We start from the raw sequence: 23282 nt of genomic DNA on the forward strand, positions 1-23282 counted from the left end.
ATATATATATATATATATATATTTATATATATATAAAACCTCCCAGTGGGGTGGGAGGAACCAGGTTCAGGCGTGTAAAGTGCTGGAACCTAGGCCCATGGGCATCAAGTGGCAGAACATGAACAAGATCCCAAGCTCTTGTCACCTCAGATGCAGTCTGTCTCAACACTGTGCTTTTAACCACACTTCATTCTCAGTCATTAGTTATCTTGGGAAAATACACTTGACTAATCACCGAAGTGATAATTCAGAGAAGTGGAACATTTTGTTGCCTTCATCTTACAGCCAGATCCCTCGAAGCAGCTGGCAAAATTCATATCAATGAGCTAATGATTTTATACCTGTCCATGTCTGTACGTACCTATATCCAAATCTATGTCTGTCTTCTATTCTGGTAGCAAGAACCATTAGACCCAGGTATGGAACTTCCACACATGTCAGCAGGGGTTCCAACAGCCCCTGGGTTATCAGTTAATGTAAGTGAGGTACTTAAATGGTCCTTGGGCAGACACTATAAGCTAAGCACTCTAAGTATTTATTATTCTTGTTATTCAAAACAAATCTTTTCAATCAGTTATAGAGAGAGAGACAACAAATAATGACTCTGCTCTGGAGAATCCTTTCATAGCTAAAGAAATTTCATCAGACCTTGTACTCAGATAGCAGCAGCAGCATCTGGGAGCTTTTAGAAATTCAGAGCCTCACATCTACTACATTACAATCTGCATTTTAATAAGCATCCCCCCGCTCCCGCCCCCGTGACTTGTGAGCACAGACAAGTTTGAGAAGTGCTGCACTGGAGAACTCCAGCGCTGATGCGGGGACCCTTGGGTCACTGCTATATTTGGTAGAAATGATGCAAAAGCAGCACTGACTCAGAAAATCTGCTCTGTATTATTGATGGATGCAGCCCTAATCTGGACCATAGGATGCAGTTCCCCGGTAGAAGGCAGTCCCGTCTGAATCAAATGAAATGCTCTGTGCAAGGGACCGTGAGAACACATGTCAGCACAGATACATCAGAGGGCCTTGTGGAACAAGGCTGAGATCCTGTAACTGTTCTGGCATGTTTGAGAGGGAGGAACAGACACAAACACCACACTTTAAAAAGGAGGCAACATCATTAGGAAAGCTGCAATTTGAGAAAGGAATGTTTGGAGTAAATACAGGGAAGGGAGGAAGTTACTTACATTAACCCAGGGATGTTCGAGGACCTGCACGGCTGAAAATCGCTGATCTACATCCACCAACAGCATCATGGTAATGAGCTCCTGTGAAAGGAAACATTCAATGCCATTTGTGTCTAACATTGAAGGTAAAAATCCGGGCGTTTTCAAGAGCAGAGGTTCTCTTTTCATTTGGAAAACATCTGTAAAAGCGCTAAACCTTGAATATATCAACTCAACTTACCTATAGCTACCTAACACCTTTTAAAGGAAAGGTGAATTTTTGGAATTATAAATATATAGCTTGTAGTTGAGAGAAAAAAATAAATTGATATTAAAATCAATTTCTTAAAAATATTTTTAGTAGAAAGGAAATAAAGTATTTTGCACTTTAAAGACAGATTCCAAATTATTTAATATAGAAATCACATTTTTAAAACACTTTAAAATTTCACTTTGGCAGCTGAAAGGAAAAATGGATTTTTTTCCTTCTAACTGCAAGAGGGCATATTTTGGTTTGAAAGAAAGGAATGAGGAAAGACATAAGGAATTGCCAACAGCTAGTTGGTAAAATAGAAACTATTCTTTAGTAGCCGAAGAATTCAGAGGAAATCTGTTAAAAATGCTTCAGAAATTTCCAGATCAATCAATGAAAGTAAAATAGAACCATTATGAAGCAAATGATTAAATGGTTCTGAAATTAATGAATCTCCCCCATGAGCTCAAATTTATTTGAACCAGAAAAGCACGGCTTTGGCTTTAATGATGAGTCTGTCAGACAGATTCTGTCTACTTTGGTCTACTTTGGATTAGAAGTTCCCGTGTAACAAAATGGTTAGGTGCACGTTACCTGGTCCCTCATATGCATAGGCTCTGAGTACCGCTCCGTGACACGGATGATTTATTTCCAGTGATGCAGAGCTTCTACCTTCACTTTCTAACTTGGGCCAGGACTCAATTAAAGCAACTACTATGTGTGATGCTCTTTGCAGGCGCCACGGGGGTGCAGGAGATAGTCCTATCTGTCAGTGACTTCGAGCCCCTGAGTTATGAAGTGACAGCACTGAGACTTGGGACAGGTTCCTGAACTGTCTGCTCACAGGTGAAAACACCTCCAGCCCCACCTCTGTGGCTGTATCATCCCATCTCCTTTTACCTTTGTGGCTTTTCTCTGACACTTCTCTCAATTCCCCACATTTTCCTATGGCTAGAGGTAGATTCCTGGACAGTTGAAGAAAAGGAGAGATTTGGGCCCAGTATGCATCATTTTCCATGGAAAGTGGCCAGGCCTAATGAGTCAGATTTTAAATTGAACTCATACTCAGGACACAGCAAAAGGAAAGGCATGAATATTGAATAATCAAAAGATAATTCGTTCTCAACATCAGTTTTCCAAAAAATTTAAGTCAATGCTTGGAGACATAATTTTAAGGGACCAATTTAAAAGTTTTCATTTTCTATTTCAGGGTCTACTAATGTCTCTGTGTGAGATTTTTGCAATTTTCCTAGAGATTGATCTTTTAGTTTAATGGGACCAAAACCATACGCTTTGTTCTCCTCTGCCTCTAAATCCTGGCTATCTTTCAAGGTCCAAGTTACATCATAGCTTCCCCATGATGTCTTTCTTGATCATCTTAACCCATGTTGTGCTTTCTCCACTTTAATTGATTAACTGTTTAATTCACTCATTCATTTATTCATTCATTCATTCAATATACGTTGAGCATCAGTTAGTTGCTGGTCACTATTTAGGCACTGATGATACAGCAATGAATACAATAGGCAAAAATCCTTGTCTTGATAGAAATTACACCCTAGTGAGGAGCGTTAGAAAATAAACTACATAAATACAATATATCCACCTATCTGTATCTATCTAGATAAGTAGACAGATACAGAGAGGTAGTTAGATGGTATACCAGATGGACATAGAGTGTAAGTGTTACAGAGAAGAATAAAGCAAAGGACGATAAGGTCAGCCAGGTAGGGGTTAAGAGCTGCAGTTGGAAACAGGGTCTGGGAAAGCTTCACTGAGAAGATGACATTAAGTCAAGACCCAAGAGAGGTGAAGCAATAAGCTATACAGAAGTCTGAGGTGGGCTCAAGCCAGGTGTGGGCAGGGCATAACTACAGGCTACAGCAATACAGCTGGAGTGACCACAGGGAGGGATGAGCCAGGGAAGCAGAAGGAGTTGATGAGTTGGGATGGCTATGGACAGATGACTTTTTGAATGTGAGCTCTTGGGAAAGTTAGTAATTATGACTAAAATGCATACAGAAATCATATTTACAATATCATATGTTTCTTTGATTCAGAATCAATAATTCCATTGAGACACAGGCTGTAAGGAAGAGGAAGGCACTGGAAACCTACCTTTGCAGAATCAGAAACGTTATCCCAGTATGGAGAAGGGAAGTCCACTTGCCCCATCAAAATCTGATCAAAAAGCACCTCCTGGTCATCACCGCTTCTGTTTAGATGAAGGACAACAACGAGGAATAAACAGCAGGAAAATGCCAAGTCAGGGTATATCTTTTCATTCTTACGCATTGAAGCCCTTCCTTTCCCCGCAAATGTGTAAAATGTGTGTTTTTAAGCAATTCAAAATGTCAGTATGGAACTGTTTTGGCAAATCAAGAAGGAATGAGTTTTTAAATTATATGAGGAAGATTTATGGAAGGCATGTAAATTAGCGTGCACAACATGGAAAAAATAACAAGTTCTTATGTTCTTTTCCAGCTGTAGGCTCCTTTGTGCGGGGAGGCCGAATGGATCATTCATAGAAGGGAGAAATGCTTTGTTGGTGCTGAATAAAAGATCGCTGCCCGTACCCACGGAATGGAGGGAAACCACAGAGCAGGATGTAAGTGATTACACCAGCTGCCCAGATGTCCACCTTGAGGCCATATCTGAAAAAAGTAAGTGATGTCAGAGTTAGCAAAGTCAGGCCAGGACAAATTATGGGGCATGGTAAAATAAATGACTCTTCTATCATAAACCAGAACCCAAACCAAGCAAAATTTTAAAAACCCACAACAAACACTAAACTACAACCCACTGGCTTAACAGAATTCAAGAAAAGAATTAAAAAAAAAAAGACTATCTAAGGCACATGACTAAAAAATATGCCTACCTTCATATCTAAATATCAGTAAGTGAAGGGTTTCAGCAAAAATGTTTATTATAGTCGTATCAATTTTCAGGTAGAGATGGACCCCTGAGACTATTTCACTCCTGAATTTTAGAAATAATAATTACACATAAGACATTTTCCAATTTATAAAGCACCGACTGACATACGTTATCTGATTTTGTTTTCCCAACAACTCTGTAATTTGTACAGAACAAATATTACTGCCTATTTTAAAGAAGAGAAACCCGAGGTTCAGAGGGTAAATAATTTTGCTCAAGATCTCACAATTAGTGGCACAGCTGAGTTCCAGCCAAGGTTTTCAAGAGCCGGACCAAATCTTCCTTCAACCGCACACCACTCCTTCGCAGCAGGCCATCAGAGCACCCACCAGAGATAATGGCATTGCCTCGAGGGAGGTCAGGCATGGCCATAGACTGTGGGCTCGCAATTGACTCAAATTTGATGAATAAAAAAGTGCTCATTACCTCACATCTCACTCTGGGGATTTCTCCTCTCATCTGTTCTGTATTTCTGCCTTTCTGGTCTATGGTACAAGCAGAAAAACTATCTCCACCTGTCACAGTGGAAGATACTACCTAGATTGTTAGGTTTGGGTTGGTGCCACCAATGGAAGAAATAGGCTGTCTCTCCTTGCTGGCTCACCCTTCCCCCAACCTTCTGTTTAAGGACAGTGCTTCAGAACCCTGCTGATGATCCTTGGCAAGAAATGAGGCTCTTTACTGAAAGAGCCTTTTACTCACCTAGACCTGAGTTCAAATGCGGACTCAGCTACCATCTAGTCATGAGCTTATAAGTCAATCATCAGAGACTGAGTTTATGCAGATGCAAAATGGGAATCATATCATCTATTGGAAGAGTAAGAATTAACTAAAGGAACCTGGCATATAGTAGTAGGTCCTTAGTAAGCATTAGGCCACCCCACAATCTCCCCCCATTCTAGAGATTTTCATTCATCTGTGTCAGCTGCACTCAGAAACCAGCCAATTCCCAGTGGCCCTCAGATGCCTGAGGGTAGCTGCACTCCACAGATAATCAATGGACTGCCAAGAGGACCAAAATGGGACCCAAAATGGGACCCGAACTGGAGAATAAGGACAGCTGAGAGAAGTAACCACAGTAGACTGTACTCACTGCACACAGCGGTGTCTGTTTCTTTTTTCTCCAATAGCTAGTTAATTACCATCACTGTATGTTTCTCTGGTAGTCCAAACATTTTTTACTAAGGGGTTAATAACTGCCATTCTACCTTTAACAAAGGCCAAAAGGAAACCTTAAACAAGATTGTAGTAACTGGCAACTTGATGGGGAAAACAGAGAAAATGGCTCCCACTTTCAAGTCAAAAAAAAAAAACAAAAAAACAAGTGAAGACTATCTGATAACTAGTTCTGTCTGGATGGGACAGGACACTCCTATTTCTTCTACCCTTGAAGCCAACTAGCTCTTTTGCAAGCACAGCACTGCAGTAAATACACAAGAAGTGTTTACCCGGTCTCTGCAATGATTTCAGGGGCCACATATGTCGGGGTGCCGCACACGGTGTACAGGGGGCCGTCTACAATGGTGGCCAGTCCAAAGTCGCCCAGCTTCAGCGATTTGCTGCCGTCTTGGTGTTCGTACACCTAAAGTAAAAGTAAAAAGTGAAATTGCCTTAAAACCAAGAGCTCAAAAGTTCTTTCCTGAAGAAATGAAGGACACTGTGGTTTAAATTTAATATATGTTGATCTAAAACAAATAGACTGCCAGGTGTTTTCTCTAGCAGAGATGGGTTTATTCTGGATCAGCACAGAATTGCAATTCGGGGTCTGCACCCATGGCAAGTCATGTCCAAGTCCCCACACAGCAAGGGAGGGAGATGCATTTACAAAGAGGAAAAGGAAGTTGGGAGGGTTGTAGAAAACGAGGAGTCCATGGCTTTTCATGGGTTGAGTCCTTGCCAGGAAAAAAGAGGAGTCTTTCTTCTTCCTGTTGGGCTCTGCTATGATCACACAGAGTGAGAACGCCGCTTCTGGTCTCCTGACTCTATTTAATTGAGGTTTTGGTATATTAATTTTTTACCTGTATTTATTATAAAATAAAAAATCAGGCAATTGTGCAAGGATATACATACAAGAACATCTTTATATTACTGCAGAATTGAAAACATGGTGAGGAACCCGCAAATGGAAATTTGTTAAATAAATTACGGTATGTTCATACAATGGGAGGCTACAGGACCATTACAATGGTGATGTGGGTTTACATTTATTGATATGAATCAAGTTTGGGAAGTGAGGACAGACTTCAGACTGGTTTGCATAAAATGTCTATTAAAGAAAAAAATATGTACAAAGAAAAACGTCTGGAAGAACATCATATTGGTGTGTCTGTCTCTGGGTAGTAAGATGACAGGAGATTTTTCTTCCTTTTGCTTATCTGTGTTTGATGTTTGCTACATTTCAAATTGATTTGCAGAATACAATGAATTACAGCAAGTTTGTAGTGTAAAATCTCCAATTTATGAAAATAATTACCTCTTCATTTTAATATATCAGAAGCTTTAAAAATGCAATTCTTTAGTAAATTGAACAAAAAATCTACATGTCTATTAAAATACCTTATTTTCAGTGCCCCACTTTTCCAACAAGATCCATTTACATTTTTTTATTAATAATTGAAAGGGATATTAACATTTCATTTCACCTGTGGCAATTTGGGAAGATTTATCAGGTGCAGAGTCAGCATTCTGTCCAGGTTTCCTTATTAAGGCAGTAAAAATCTCTAGTCTTTCACCCAACAAATCAAGAAAAGGATGCATGTGACCATAGGCAAGTATTTAAACTGCTTTAATTCTAGCCCACAATCAAACCAAATGGATCTGTTCTAAAAGGTATGCCAAACAACGTCTATTATTTCAAAGACACGATCAAAGGGCATTCAGAATTCTAATTCAGAGCCCTCCACTGGAATCAAGAGATACAGAAAAGAGAGCCACAGTAAAAGGCAGTCGCCAGGAGATGCCTCAAGGAAATGGCGAAGTTTTCCACGTACATCAAAATAATTCATCCAGCCAGTCGAGGCCTGCATTTTCTCCTGTTATCGCTCTATGATCATTTGTACTTGCTACAGCAGTTTGAACCTCACGCACAGCGAGGCACATCTCCACACATTAGGAGCACCGCTACCGTTCAAACACCATGTCTGCCTTCCTTTGGAAGAAGTAGATTTCACTTTTCAGTTCACTGCAGCATCAAGTGCAGATGTTTGGCCAGCTAAGCTGCAGTATCAGCAATGATCATTTGGATCTAACTGTTTTGGCAGAAAAAAAGGCAGTCAGATCCTCCTCTCTGGAGAGACTGTGTCACTTCTGGGCAGAAAATATTTGTTTACATTTTCTCCACATTCAGAACATGGAGTCCTCTCCCTGAGGGCTCAACCACGATCAAGTCTGGGCTGCCCTCGGGCAGGTATCCAGAGGCTTTCAGGGCCACCTGCACCTGGGTTGTTAGGGCAAGGACAGCTGTATGTCCCCCACAGATGTGGCTTTGCCCAGTTGTCCTCTTAGATGGACACTGTCCTCCCTAGTTTAATGAAGCAGCCATCCAGCCCTGGTCAGCATAAACAAGTTTGAGTCATGGACTTTTAGGCCTCAGAGCTACAAAACACAATATCCTCCCCAGTCTAAATGCTCTCAGGCAAAAGAAATCCCTAAATTGTAGTCTTAGCATGTCAGCCATTCAGGTCATTCAAAAGACAAGCAAATGTTTTTCATGAAAAGAAATCTGAGCTGGAAATACCTAGTAGATCATCTAGTTTATTTCCCAGACAGAGCAGAATTGTTTACTTCCCTAATTCCATTTTGTTACCAATAACCTTTCTAAAATACAGAATAACCTCTTGCTTTGATGTTCTGTTAGGTCCAGACGTTCATGGTGCATGTTTTGTGAGGTGGTGCAGATTTCAAATTACACAGCTCCATTTATACAGAGATTCTGTGGCGTTTTTTCTAAACATACTATCCATAATCACCCAACTCTATTCCAAAGTTGGACAAAAGCAGATGTTGGCAGATGCAGTAATAAGTCACATTTTAGTTCAGAATATGACCACATAATTCTCTTCCATGTACCAAAGGCTTTCTTTTTAAGCATCTACATTTTAATAGGAATTCCATCTTACATATAGCCATATGCCAGTTATATTTAATATAGCTGAGCAATAAAGTTCGAAGTTTCAATAACGAAGAAAAAAAGCACTAAAAACTTACCTAAAGAAAATGAAGATTATTTAACAGTAATAATTCTCTTAAAATAAACCAGCATCATTTAAATGAAATATGTAGAATCTATCATTTTAATGTTCTTTTCATCTCTCTTTAATCACTTCTACATATCCCTTTTTTTTTTGCTTTGAAAACCATATAGTAGAATTTTCATGAACATATAAAGAGGTTAAAGTGATGCTTATGAGAGACAGTAAGAACTGAGAGACAAAGGCCTAATCCACATAATTGAAAACATTTCTAGACCCAAGTACATTTGAAATGCTTCAGCAAAATGTTTTTGCAGGTGAATAAACGCCCAGGCCTCTCATTTGGAATTCTGTTTAACTTAACTTACCGTCAGGCAGGGCAGGAAACAAGGTTGCTTTGGGTTTTTCTCTGTCAACACTTGGGGAGAAGGATACAGAAGAATATATTGTAGTGTTTCCTCTCCTCCCCTGGGAGAGCGCCTTTCCTAAGTGCTGCAATGGGCCCACCTCACAACTGGACTCCCCAGAGCGCCTGCCGCCGCCTGAAGTGTGCTCACTCTTATTTCTTACCAAGCCATTTACAGAGGGGCAGGATTGAGGCCATTTCAAAATGTAATTAAAACTTTGTTAAAAATCACAGATTGCTGAATACATGTGTTTCAAACGTGCACGTGCACACACACACACACATCCTCACAAAACCATCTCCAGAAAGTATTTTCCCAAATGGCAGCTATAAATTCACTTTGAACTAAGTTTTTAATTAAACGTTAGGAGTCGGAAAAGCTTCTAACACATTCGCATCCAAAACACAGTCCTTGGCTTCTCCCACTCTCTGAATCGACTTCCTTAGCTTGTCTCCTCATCCTGACCTTCTTTCAGAAAGAACCTTAACAGGCCGCAAGTATAAGCTTGGACAGGCTGACCCAGCAAGTGGGGTTCTGGTGTAAGAAGAACTTTTTTGCTGTGACTGTATTTTAAAGCCTCCATAACATACGCGCCACACGTGAGGTGGGGTACGTTAATTGCCAGTCAAAGAGTATTCACAACATGAGATATAATTTTATGTTCATCCCACGCCCTTTAAATACTGTAGATGCTCCCCCCACGTTTTAAACAACGAGGGGCTATTAAAGAGACGGGGATTAGTGCAAATTACCCAGTATGTAGTGCTTTCACTGTTTTAACTAAGCAATAAAACTGTGTAATTGTACAACACTAATTGAATGCAGCTACACATAATTGTGGGCTGCCATATGTATCCTATTACCATAAAGACTGTCAGTATTTTGTAAGCTACTCTTGTGATCACTGCAGATGGCTACAGTCAGAAAAGTTGTTCTCTAGGGTTTATTATATGGCTATAAAGACATCCCATGATTTGACAGACTAAATGTGTTAAATGGCAACAATTATGAAAAAGGTTCCAATTAAAAGCTGAAGGCATGTCCTACCAAGAATAGATCTAGTGAAAGGTTAGGTACGTAGGTTTTTGGCATACTGCTATTTCACACAGGAATTTCTTTTTTAAAGAAGTTTTATTTTTGTTTCTTTTTCGTTTATTTGGGGTTTCGCAGTGGCTGTAACTTGCTGAACAGTAGATGTTTGGGCATATGCCTGATTTCCCTTGGATCAGAAACTGAGACCATCTGAAAAAGTTATTTGAAAAAAATAAAAGATTTAATATAGTCATAAAATGCAGCCGGTGGCCATAAAATAATGTGAAAATTCACAGATAACGTGAACCCAGTCAAACGGTTTCTGAGATTCCCATAATAGAGAACTAAGAGCTGACTAATATAACAGATGTGTTGGAACGAACACAATTCTCAATGATAGTATGAATTCAAGGAAAACCCTGTTGAAATGCTGGCTAATGAATCGTTAGTAACCACTGAAATCGTTTTCACAGAGGAGCTCAGGAGGTACTAAAAATTATTTCACCAAATAGAATTTAACAAAACTGGCATGAAATTGACAAAGCCATGAAAAAAAAGTGAATTTACTTTTTAACAAATATGGTATCTTTTAAAAAAAGACATTGATTTTCTTCTAGCCAAGGTATTTGGCCTTTATGATGTTTCCTAAAACCAGTGGATTAAATTTAACCTTTAATCTTTAAGAAGTGAAGTGTAACAACATTTATGCAGGGAATTATTTTGCAAAATGCACTTTATAGTCTCCATACTTCGAATTAAACCTCCTGGAAAAAAAAGTAACTCTTAAAAGAACCAAATTCAAAAAAAAAAAAAAAAAAAACCAAATTCATTTTATACCCACATGTAAAACCTTTATGAAACAAAGAATTAAATGAAATAATAAAATAATAATAATAAAAGTTGTACAGAAGTCAGAAGAGGGGCAACAACATTAGAAGAAAAAATAAAATAGCTTTTCAAAGTGTTACCCTAGAGATATCTGGGAAGATGGAGAAGTGAATAGAAACTCCAGGAAACCTGATTCTCATCCCTCCTTTAAAACAGTCTTGAAACTATCTAGAAAGGAGTTCTATGCAGCTGCAGTGAGATGCACAAAACATGCACATTCTGGATTCTGTAGTAACTGTACATCCCAGGATTTTGTTAAAATTGTGGGAACTCAATGTCACTGCAATTCTTAAAAACTGTTACATTTTTGTCACACAAGTAATATCCAATATGTCATTGTAGGAAAATTAGAAAAGACAGATAATTACAGAAAGAAAGGAATTAAACTCACCCATAATCTTGACACCTAAAAATAACCATTGTTAACCTTTGGGGTATAAACTTCCAAGAGCTTTCTTTCTCTCTCTTTCCTGTTTTTTCTTTTTTTCACTGGACAATATATCCTGAATGTTTGCCCAAGTGAATAAGCATATATTTACATCATGATTTTCAGTGGCTGCTGGATACTCCATCGTACGGATGCACCATAATAATAATAATCCCCCAAACTACTACCACTGCTGCTTACTGAGCCCCTGCCAGGCCTCCTGTTTAGGACTTCATGCTCTATATCGCATTTGATCTTCACAACAATACCATTAAGTAATATTACTGCTATTTTGCAGAGAAAAAAATTGAGGATCAGAGATGTTACGTAACTTGACAAATGTTACACAGCTAATAAGTGGCAGAGCCAGAACTTAGGCTCGAGCATGTCCAAGTCCATGATTCTAACCAGGATGTCCGCCTGCCTCCATATCATGTCATTATTTAAAAAATCAGTGCCCTGATGTAAGTTGTTTCTATATATATATGTTTTTTCTTTCCATACCAAAAAACACTAAGATGACCATCCCTATGTATGTATACATATCTGATATTTTTTCTTTAGGTTACATTTTTAGAAGTAGAATTACTTGGTCACAGGGTGCACATTATTTAAGGATTTAGTTACATACTACCAAACTACCTTTCAGAAAGGTTCCATCAAGTTAATCTTGCACTGATTCATATGAGATGATTGGTATCCTCATAAATTTGCCAACCCAGTATATCATTATTATTAATCTTTGCTAGTCCAGTAAGGCCATGTCATTTTAAAATGAAGTGAATGAACACACCATTGTAAAGCAATTATACTCCAATAAAAATGTAAAAAAAAAAAATGAAGTGAATGATACTCAAGTCCTAAATGACAGAAGAAATGGCTAGCGGAGCAGAGAGATGCTGATCAATCCCGGGGACACGCTACACTTTTACTTCCTGTCTTCTTCCCCGGATGGAATCACAGATCCTTGGAGAAGGGCCCTCAGTGAATGCTTAGTACAGTAACTGGCATATTATTCTATTAAATCATGTTTGGGGAAAATGTTCTTTTTCTTCTATTTTCCCTCAACTTTTAACCAAATTCAGAGAGAAGGAATTTTTTTCTAAACACCTATGAAAAACGATCATTCCATTTCTGCTTGGACATTTTTAATGACTACAAGTGACCTGTAATATAAGCCACTGACTTTTCAAACAGGTGTAATTGTTAGAAAGTTTTTCCTTATGTCAACCTCAAATCTGTCATTAATGTCTTCTCTTTAGTTTGAGTCTAGCGCTCACATACACAGCACAAAAATGTCCTCCCGTCTTACATCTGGCAGCCTCTGATGAGAGCCGCGCTGTTCCACTTTCACCGTCCCTTCTCTGGGCTGAACCCAGGCCCCTGACATGATGTGTTCGGGTCCCTCCCACCTGGCGTCACGTGGTATAAGCAGGGCAGGGACTCTCTGGATGGTGACACTCTTTCAGTGAAAGGAGTCTAAGGGCACGCTGGTATTTTTGGCAGTCATGTTACACTAAGACTCACAGTGAACTTATGGTCAGTGAATAGCCTTTAAACTGGGCCCAATTTTCCCATCACCGTTTTTCTGCAATGGTCCTTAAAACAACTATACCGAAACCAACTTAGTCTGTAGAGATTTATGTTTATCTCTTGTTAAATTTCACCTTACTGATTTGGGGCCTTTATGGAGCCAAAGATAGTTTTGGATCTCAAGTCTGTCCTTTGATATATAGAATACATCTTCATCTCGGCTCACTGGCAATGCTGATTAGGGCGGAGCTAGTGACAGACTCCTGTGAGATCCACAGCTCCCTCCTTAGGGGGATCCCCAGTCCGTTCATCAGCACTCTGGTGGCTCAAGTTCATCATTCAGTGGACTGGCCACAAATATACTCAACTGTGTTTTTGTTTACAACCTCTAGTGGTCCATCTGTGGCACTGGCCTTATCTAACAGCGTAGTTAGTGATCCTGTCACAAAATGGGTTTATCTGGGGATTAAGCGTCATGGGATTAAGGCAGAAGGAAATCCATTATCTGGTGAGCTCAGTGTTGGTTTGAAGTGGAAACTAAGAAGAACTGGAGCACAACCTATGGTCATCACTCGGGGGAAAACAAGCTAAGTTATTACTAGATTCAACCCATTTCATGAAAATGAGGGTCATCAGCTGCACATGCCATTTTGATGGGCAGTGAGGAACAGGCACAAACACCTCGACAGAGAGTTGCTAAAAGAAGATTTCTGACCAAGAGAAGCAGTAACCCTGAGAAACTGCTTTCTCCCGGACGGTATTAAGGAGTTTGGAAGCAAAAAGGTTTTTGAACAGAAATTTTTATATCTCAAGAAAATTACTGTGTTTATTTCTGGAATCTAATAAAAACTAGTGATGTAAGTTATTTTTTTGCCATAAAGAATTTAATTTTCCTAAGAAGGAGGCATCTGAATACACATTTTAAAAAGACCCTCCCAGCTCCGTGCAAAAAACAGGCTGCTACTGATTTTTGCTGCCAAGGGTACAAGCTTGCCATCTAGTGGTAACTCATGTAAACTGAAAGCGGTTGATCTCAGACAATTTATGGGTTTTGTTCTTTTTTTTTAAAGCAAAAGGTTCCTTTTTGTCATAAACTATCATGGCACTCGCACCCCCCGCCCCCCACACACACAAAATGGTTCCATGCATAAGTGCAGCTGGGGAAGCACTGTAATCTCTCCCCCTACTCAGAGAGTTTTAGTCTGCGGCCAACATAAGTCTTCAACGTAATAGATGAATTGAGAAATGACTAGGGCTTGTCACGGTGGGTCTGTCCTCTATTATGTGAAGTATCACCATTCGCTCTCTCTCTTATCTAATCCACCCTCTCATTCACCTGTCACTCATCCATACGATCACTAAGCACCAGGCCTGATGATTAAAGCAGAAAGGATCACGTAAAATCAATGGCATGATTAACTTATTTAAAAAAAAAAAACCCTTAGTAACAATGCAATAATAAAATTAGAAGAGCTATTCCTATTGGGTCAGTTCCCAGTTTTGCCTAAAATGTAGCTGGAAACATCACTGTAAGTCAAATTTTCTCATTAAAATGCTTTGACTTGATCAAATACTTAGACTTGAATAAATCATCCATATGATTAATATAGATCCTTAAGACCAAGCTACGATATTTGTATATTGTTCTATAAGAATTAAAAATAAAAAATTCTAAAAGTTCTGCATATGCAATGATGCTATATAAAATGAAATCTATAGCTGAAATGTCTACATTTATAAATAATTCTTTGCTACTTATAACAAACATTAAACACATAATTAGCAAAAATTTATCGGCAGTCTAACAATTTAGGGGTTTTTTGAGGTCTCTTAATAAAACAGTAATGCAAAGTGCGCAGTGAGGCCTTTTTTATTTCTTTCAGTTTCCCAGTAGTTAGAAAATGGATTGAAACTCTCTGCATTAAATTTATTATAGCATTTTTCCAAAAATAGTCTCTAGCTGTACATTCTGCCAGGAGATGGCAAATCCATTCCTGGGAAGACAGTAACATTTTAAAAGCAATGTCAAAAAAGATGAAAAATGATTGTTACAACGTAACATTGTACTGTTAAACAGTTTTATTTTTAGGGATAATTTAATTTTTATTACAAATAATAGGGGAATAAAAAAGAAGGGAACTAATAGTCCCTTGGTATCTCTTTATCTTCATACAGTCCCCTTAAAGGAGGCTCAAAGAAGTTAAGTATCTTGTTCAAGGTCAGAAGACTAGACACTGGAAGTGTGAAGCCCTTGGCTTTGAACTTTTGTCCATCTGACTATAAATACTGAGTATGTGATTTGGTGCTTCCCATGACAATTCTCTCTTATTTCCACATAAAGGTCAACAGAATATGACGTTAATAGAAGTCTCAAGTGCAATTAGTGATGTCATTCTAATTTTGTTAAAATTATTCTATTCTTCTACCTATTTTATCCTATAGTGGATTTATCCCTGCAAACCTCACCAATCCTTACCACTCTCCTATAGAAAAAAATTACTGGAGAAGCAGAATTTCTTTAGTTTTTCATATATATTTTTTAAACCTGCATTATGAATGACTGCAATGGTGTGTTTGTGTTTGTCTATATACATGTGTACACACATATATATGTGCATATATACATTTTTCACATTCTTAAATTAGAAAAGCAAGGAAAAAGGGAGAGAACTTTTTTTCTTTTTGGGTAATTTAAAGTAAAATATGTTCAGATGAGCACAGCACTTAAAAAGTATCCTGCAAGTTGTCTTTTTAGTAAAAGCACACTACTAGGTAACCATTTATGGCATTTATAGAAACAGTGCTCTGGTGAAAAGCAGGTTGAACAATGGGTACACAAAACTGAACTGCAAAAGCGGAAAGGAAAACGAAACGTTAATTTTCAGTCACTGAATTTTCGGAGCTTAGAGAAGTTTCTAAACAAAGGCTCAGTTGTAAGTCCGTTCCCATGAGACAATGCTACATAAGTCAGGACACAGGAAGAATGAGGGCAGACAAGGCACTGTGCAGAAGAGAATGTTTAGGCTACTGTGGAGATGTGGAATTTGAGGGGCAATTAAGTCAGAACTCCATCATCTGACCTCAACCACCTTCATGAGCCAGTAGCTACAAGATTACTAACTTAATTGCAATTAACTAATTGCTTGTGTATTTATTTCTTGAATGCCTACTTTTCCTACCTGAATGCCCCTCCGTGAAGGCATATGCCTCTCTGTTCCCTGGCGCAGTCCATGGCACAGAGCAAACCTCTCTCCCTAATTCATGGCTTTATGTACTCTAGTGGTTAAAAGTTTGGGCCTTGGAGTAGGACATAGGTTGTGACTTTGGCCCTTCCACTTAAGAGCTGTGATTACCTCGAGTGGGTCTTTCAATTTCTAGGCGCCCCGTTTCCTCACCTGTGAAATGGGACAGTAATAGACCTTACCCCGTATGGCTGTTGTGAGGATGGAATGAAATACCGAGTGTGAAGCCCTTAGCATGGGGTGAGCACAGGTGGTCCCACAACAGCAGGTCTTAACAGCCTTTATTGGTGGTGGGAGTTGGGCTGTTCAGCTGCCATTAAACTTGAGTGTTCATCCAGCTCACGTGGGGAGCTGGTTGCAACGCAGATGCGCACCCTGTCACCAGTCACCAGATTCTGATTTGGTGGGGCTGCAGGGAAGCTCAGAGATTTACATTTTTAACAGGCATCTGGGAGTAACTCTGATGCAGGGCGTCTTTGGACCACCGTTGGAGAAACACTGCTTTAGAAAGAGAATCCTCATTTCCCAGATTTCTGAAGAGATGGCCAAACTAACAGTCATATAATACATGACTCTTGGGGCTGGATAATGAAAGTAAAAGAAGAACTAGCATCTCGGGTGGGGGTGAGAAACTGAATATATTTCATTAAAATTCCACCCTGAATAGCCAACAAAATTTATGATACTCCCACATTCACTAGTTATAGCTCCCCGATGCCCAGCCTCTGTCTCCTGAATTCTTTCAATACTGTCCCCTTAACAATGGAATTAGGACGGCATCCTCCTTTGCTTGCATGGAGAACTCTCAGTGTTTCCCCAGAGATACGAAGTTCATGGAAAGCAAACCAAACAGGCCTAAAGGGAGGACAAAATGTCTCTGATCTTTAAATCTGTCTTCATCATGGTTATTTTTATGCTGAGGGGCTGGTGTCTTGAAAACTCACAATGATTTATTCTCTTAGCTCTTAGATCAGATTATTAGGATGTAAATTGGGAGACAAAATCTAAAAAGGCTTCCATCTTTTTTTTTTTCTCCAAGTAGAAGCTTTCTAACACAAAAGTGCTGTTGATAAATAATGTAAGTGTCAACGCTCCTCATGGCTGGCCTGGCCCATGGTCTTAACCGTAGCCCTAGACTTGCTGAGCTCTGTTCCTGTCCCCCTGCCTCGGGTTTTTATTTGCTAATAAATTAAATGCTCCTAATGGTACACTAACCCTGACAGATCAACTTAAAAGACTAGTTTCCAGCTAGTTATTGAAGGCCAGCTGGAAAACAGCCTTTAGGGTCATTTTTTTTTTTTTTAAAGAAAATGGAAAAGAAAAAAAGAGAGGAATGTTCATATTCACTCATGAATGCTTGGAACTCAAGACGTCCTGGAATCTCTCTTACCAGCAGATTCTCTGGCTTGATGTCCCGGTGGACGATGTTGACGCTGTGCAGGTATTTGATGGCGCTGGCCAGGTTGTACAGCATCCCGCTGGCGTCTCGCTCAGTGTATTTGTTAGTGGAAGTGATGGCATCGAAGAGGTCTCCTCCCTGAGAGAGAACAGCACGAGGAGAAGCACATTAACAGATGATCCAATGGGGCTGCCTGGAGAGGCGCCTGACACACTATAAAGGGAGTGAAGGAGGCGTTCAGGGTCTCTGGGTTCCGAGGGCTCTTCCTGCCACCTCTCTCTCAAAGGCCCGGAGACCTTATAGTGATTTCTCTCCCCACTGTGAGAGCCAGTGACATTTCCTCCAGAGCTCAAAGGAAAGAGAGAGGATTCTCTGCCTTTAAACTCCCAGCCAGGGAGGGGAAGCGGAGCCAGGTCTCCAGGGCAGAGGCCTTGTGACACCTGGGAATCCTGGTGGCATGTGCTACCTGCCTCACGCCAACTGCCAGCAGAAGGTCAAACTCATAATCCCAAATCTCCCAAAATGAGAAACAGGTAACACTGCAAACTGCACCCTTAACAAAATGTTCTGCTGCCTTGTGAAATTAACACACCACACACACGCGCGCACACACACACACACTTCTCATCATTCTCTAGATTTAGGTCACACACACACACACACACACACACACACACTTCATTCTCTAGATTTAGGTCTCTTGGAGTGGGTGTAGTGTTTTCTTTTTCAATAATGTGCTTCTTTGTAAGAACAGAGAAAAGGACCAGAAACTGTCACTCCAAAGATGAAAGAGAAAGAGAGGGAGGAGGGTGGAGATATTTCAAAGAAAGTTTTCTAGTACCATTATTCATCTGAACTTTTGTTTCCATTGTTCCTGGCTAATTTATCGTTATTTGGTGAAACAAAGATTTTAGGCTCCAATTTTAGATCCATTTATTTGAAACGCTTTCAGCGAAGTTGGGTCTGATTTACTGACAATGTGTGCATCCTTCTTGCACACGAGGTCCCAAAGAGCCGAGCCCAGTGGCTGACTGTGTTCATCTATTACCTAATGGGCTAAGGGATTTAATTTTTCTTTCTCAATAGCAAACGCAAAATAGAGCACTTGTAGGCTGACAATTTTCAAATCCTGACCTGGCCCTCTGTGACTCTATAATCTCTGCTCAGGTGAAGGGAGTGTCTCCCACTGACCCTCCAGCCGCAGCAGTTCCCAAGCGAAGCACATACATACATTTTTTTCCAAATGAACACGTTCCCTCTCAACATTCTGTCTCTCGCAAAGGCAAGGCTGCTACGTGCGGGTTGGCGGTTGTTTCCACGCCACCTCGGGAGGTGGGGTTTTCACTGTGGTTCGCGTGAACAGCACTCCGGACCCTGTGTAGGGCCGTGTGGGGTGACCCTGCCAAGCCTCCACCATCGTCCTGGTTATCTGGGCTCCAGGCAGCCTGTAATCTCATTTCTTCTTCACCCTCAGCAAATCAGTCAACAGATCCCAGGAGTCCTCCCTTTAAGGCCTGCCTCTGACACAGCCTTCGGGGCCATCCCCCGGCCCTTTACCCAAAGCACTGTGTGCACGGACTGCCACCTTCCCGCTCGACGTTTCTTTCCCTTGTCATGAAATCAGCGTTCCTTGCCCACGGCTCCCCCAGCTCTGCCCCCAGCCTTCGTTCCAGCTTGCTTACGCTCCTCTCCTGCCTCTACCTAGACAGTTACGCTTATGCTCCAGGTAGGGTATGTCTTCCCTGGTCACCCGAACAGGTCAGGCTCCCTCCTCACTCCACACCCGTCCTCGGTAGCGCCGCTTCCTGGAGTGTCCCCTCTACTCCCTTGTCTTTCTCACTCCTGATGATCCCTTAGGAACGGGCCCCAGGGCCACCCCGTCCGCAGGCCTCCCTTCCTCTGAACACACAAGCAGTGTGCACGTGTTTACGTCTGCAGCCAGCAGTCTAAAGTCCCGCTCCTGGTAATTATGGAATTTCACTCTGAAGAACTGTCACTGCACTGTTTTCTGGAACACAGGCCTCATTTATCCTACAGCTTCAGGCCCTCCTGGGCATCCTGCTGGCCTCTCAGGGTTTGACAAGCACAGGCCAAGCGGAATTCCTCAGGGGGGATGTCGTGGGAGACTTTCAGGTCAGGCCTGGGGTTGGCCTTCACTTCTCGGGATGCTTTCAGACCTGGCCTCACGGTGGATCTCGCTCAGACTAAATGTAAAGGTACGATATAGTGGCTCAACTGAGGAGTCCCAGTGCCGGACGTCGCAGACACAGTCCGGCCTTGTTAGGCTATCCTGGTCACCCAGAGAGAATTCACAGAGGCTCTTAATGGACAATGTTGGTAATGACCAAACTATATTTGGTCATTAAGTGCCAACACGAAAATCTTCTGAATAAATGAAACTGACCTTTCTTTGTTGGAACACACGGTTAGCATTTTTATCTCCCTTATTCTCAAACGTGACAGTAACCTGTGTTACTACAAACAAAAAAGCCCTCACCCTCAGAGAAACACATCTTAACTTGAAGTAGAAAAAGAACAGGCTTCATCTATAAACATAAATAACCACTAAGTTTAAAAAAGGCCAACAGATGTAAAGCAAAGAAAGTCTGAATAATGAAAGTTTACAGGCCCTAGAACGAACATTCTCCTATATAGTAACAGATCAGTTGATTAGATGCTTGCCTGGTCTTAAATCTTTACAAAAGGAAACCCCACATTCCAGGGTACTGGCTCCCACCACCAGCTCAGGTGAGCGATTCTAAACAGGGTTCCTGTAGCCCTGGCTGCTCACTGGCACCCCGCTGATGGAGAAAACGACGTGACTAACATATCACTTTACAGCCAAAGAAGAAATGACTTACGACTTCAGTTAGAGTAACATAATAGAAAAGGCTGGAGAAAACTACGACTTCATGAAAAGGAAACATTCGATTTTTTAAAGCTTCTAATTAAGAAAATTTCAAGTATGGAAGTAGAGGGAACAAGGGGGTTGCCTTTCACCTAGACTCAACCATCGTCAACATTTGGCCATTCCCACATTCCATGATTGAGTAGAATAAAAACTTAATTTTCTGTGACAGGATGGGATTGTAACCTTCAGCGAAAGGCGGTAGACCATTCGCATTAAGACGGTGCTCTTTGTCTGTCGTGGTGTGTCTCAGAGTTTAAAGCTCGCTCTTACAATAATGATACTTCCGGATATAGTTCCTGGAAAAGTGAACAACTTCTACTACAACAATAACAACAACTGTATTGGCATCTAATACTTTCTGTGTCACAGAAGCTGGTGAAAGACACCCCTCTTACCCTCACAGTAACATTCCTAGCCATTTTTATTCCTAGCGATTATTATTCTCATTTTACATAGGAGAGGACCGAGGTACAGGGAGGTATGCCTAAGATCAGGGAGCTATTCAGGCCAAGGCTGGGACTTGAACTTTAGAGTATAATTCTAGTGCTAATACTCTTAACCATCATGCCAATGCACAGAAATCAGAGACTGGATGTTGGTGGGAGGAAATAAAGGAGAGAGCTCTATTATATAGAAGAGTGGGGTGCCTTGTACAGGTTTATCTCTTTTTCCAAAATACACACCTTTACTAATTCCATGACAAGATACAGCTCAGTTGGTACATCCATCTCTTCGATCAGAAGAACGATATTGGGATGTTTCACTCTTCTTAAAATAGACACCTCGTTCTGGATCATGTGCTCCTGTTCAAGGCAGAAGTTACCTTAATCAAGATACACATCAAAAGACATGAGGAGCTAACGCGAATGAACAAAACTATACTATCTGAAGATCAAGGGAGATGTATTTTGGGTAAAATATAAGGAGTCTGTCTTGAATTCTGATATTCACATAGCCTAGCATTGCCAAGAGATGTTGAAGGTCCTTAGAAGATGCTTGTAATTTCAGAACCTACCATGTTAAGTATAACTGCATATAGAAGGATGCAATGAAACTTAGATCACAAAAGCCATAGAAGAAGTAAGCAAACAGGCAAACACAGAGAAGGAACAGAAATAACATCCAATCATTCCGACTAACTTTTATTCCAGGAATATTTATAGAATAGAGTTATATCCTAATACGTATATAACATTCTGTTCCACCAAAACACAACTACCAGCGTAAACTGACGTTCATTCGGGAGCTCATCTTTGCGTTTCGTTCTGCCTCCAAAACACTGTATTTTCATAAGAATAAACCTTATACATACTTTGCCTCGACACTTGCTTTTCTTGATAATTTTCAGAGCATACTCCCTAGCAGTCGACCTGCAAAGAGAAAGTTTTTTTAAAAAAAAAAACAAAAACAACTTAATTTCAGATCCGTTGAATCATCCTGTTAAGGATTCATTTCTTACCACACTGATCTTGCATTGTGGTGTAACTATTTTGTAAACAATTTCTCTTTTCCTTTTTTAAAAGAAATAAGTGAACTTTAAGGGGCTGACCAAGTGTAAGGACAACGAACATGCTAGCACAGAAACATTCACAAACTGCTAACACTGTCACACTTGTCATAAAACTGCTGCCATTGCCAGTCCCGTGCCTAACTCCCCCTGCAAGGTGGCTGTGCTCTGCCCCTCCCTCTGAAGTGGTCAGGATGTGGAGAAGATGTGAGTTCCTGCCCCTCTTCTTCCCAGTCTCTCTTGAAGTTCTCTCTCCACGAAGTAAAGTGCAGCTGTGACAGTTTTCTGAATGGCTCTCACGGCCACACTGACAACTCTCAGGAAGCAGTTCACACGCTTTAGACTTGGGTTGTCTGCACTCCTGTGCGTTCCGCTGGAGAACTAGTGGATGAGGCGCTCAATGAATACAGAAAGGGATGCAGCCATTAACTGAGCATCCCGTGACCTCCTGGGCCTTTCATCGCTGTCTCATCTGATAGAAGTGAAATGGAGGTGACAATGAAAATAAACTCGCTTTGCCAAAGCCTCACGGCAGCACTAACATCAGAACTTTGAGCCCTTGGGGTCTCTGCTTCGCATGCAGCCCAGCCAACGCTGGCCCTCCTCCGTGGTGGGTGTGGGAAGGAGGGCTTAGTCACATTGCAGCTTGAAACAGCTTCCTCACTTGTGTTACCACTTCCGAGACACTGTAGTGCCCACCACAACAGGTCTACCGTCAAAGGACACAACGCATACTTAATAATCATCAGAAACCTCTACTTCACAAGCACTGCCATTTCATATCTGCTGGGGAAACCAAGAGAGTCTCGCCGTCACCTACAGATAAAGGCCAATTTTAGGGGTCCAAATGAATATAACGGGAGTGAAGGTGATCAAGAACAACATTTTAAAATAGGGTTTTAAAATTTTCAGTATGGAGAATTTCCTGGTTGTACATTATGGCAAGAACAAGAGAGTGATGAGTCTCCAAACAAATCATGAGGCCAGATATTAACAGCGTGTTTCAAGGGCATCTTAGAAACCATTCATGCCATTTACTTCTAAAAATACTTCTTCCACTACACCTCCAGGACCTTCAGGGTACTAGCCTGCGGGAAAACAATAAACATTGACCAAGCTGTTACAATTGTATCTGATGAACGAAACTAGATGGAAACAACCATTTTGAAGCTGATTTTCTCCACTAGAGAGCGCTGTGGTTCGGATGCGAGGAGGTTAAACCCCTCTGCCTCAGGGTGGCTCCCCTGCCCGGGTGCAGGGTACCCAGAGCAACCCGAATTGCCTCAGCCTCGTGAAGAAATGGACTGAGAGCCCCAAGTATGCCTCTGTTGATTCTTCAGGCCCCCGTGTGGGCAGAGAACATGATGGAGGAAGCCTGAGTCAGCCT

General features: G+C 40.9%; 1 protein-coding gene across 3 annotated transcripts in view; it reads right to left on the reverse strand.

Annotated features, from left to right (window-relative positions):
* DCLK1 (doublecortin like kinase 1) overlaps positions 1-23282 on the reverse strand; it is a 334804-nt gene that overhangs the window by 30661 nt on the left and 280861 nt on the right. For 2 of the 3 annotated variants that reach the window (XM_028497940.2, XM_024125852.3), the window contains exons 9-15: positions 21701-21758; positions 21072-21191; positions 17469-17615; positions 5808-5941; positions 3999-4076; positions 3541-3637; positions 1191-1271 (exon numbers count right to left, since the gene is read on the reverse strand). In XM_028497940.2, coding sequence (XP_028353741.1) covers positions 1191-1271; positions 3541-3637; positions 3999-4076; positions 5808-5941; positions 17469-17615; positions 21072-21191; positions 21701-21758 — 715 coding nt within the window. The remainder of the gene's footprint in view (positions 1-1190; positions 1272-3540; positions 3638-3998; positions 4077-5807; positions 5942-17468; positions 17616-21071; positions 21192-21700; positions 21759-23282) is intronic. The other variant, XM_028497941.1, reaches the window with a different exon arrangement.

The sequence above is a fragment of the Physeter macrocephalus genome, chromosome 13, assembly GCF_002837175.3.
Source record: "Physeter macrocephalus isolate SW-GA chromosome 13, ASM283717v5, whole genome shotgun sequence".
NCBI lineage: Eukaryota > Metazoa > Chordata > Mammalia > Artiodactyla > Physeteridae > Physeter > Physeter macrocephalus.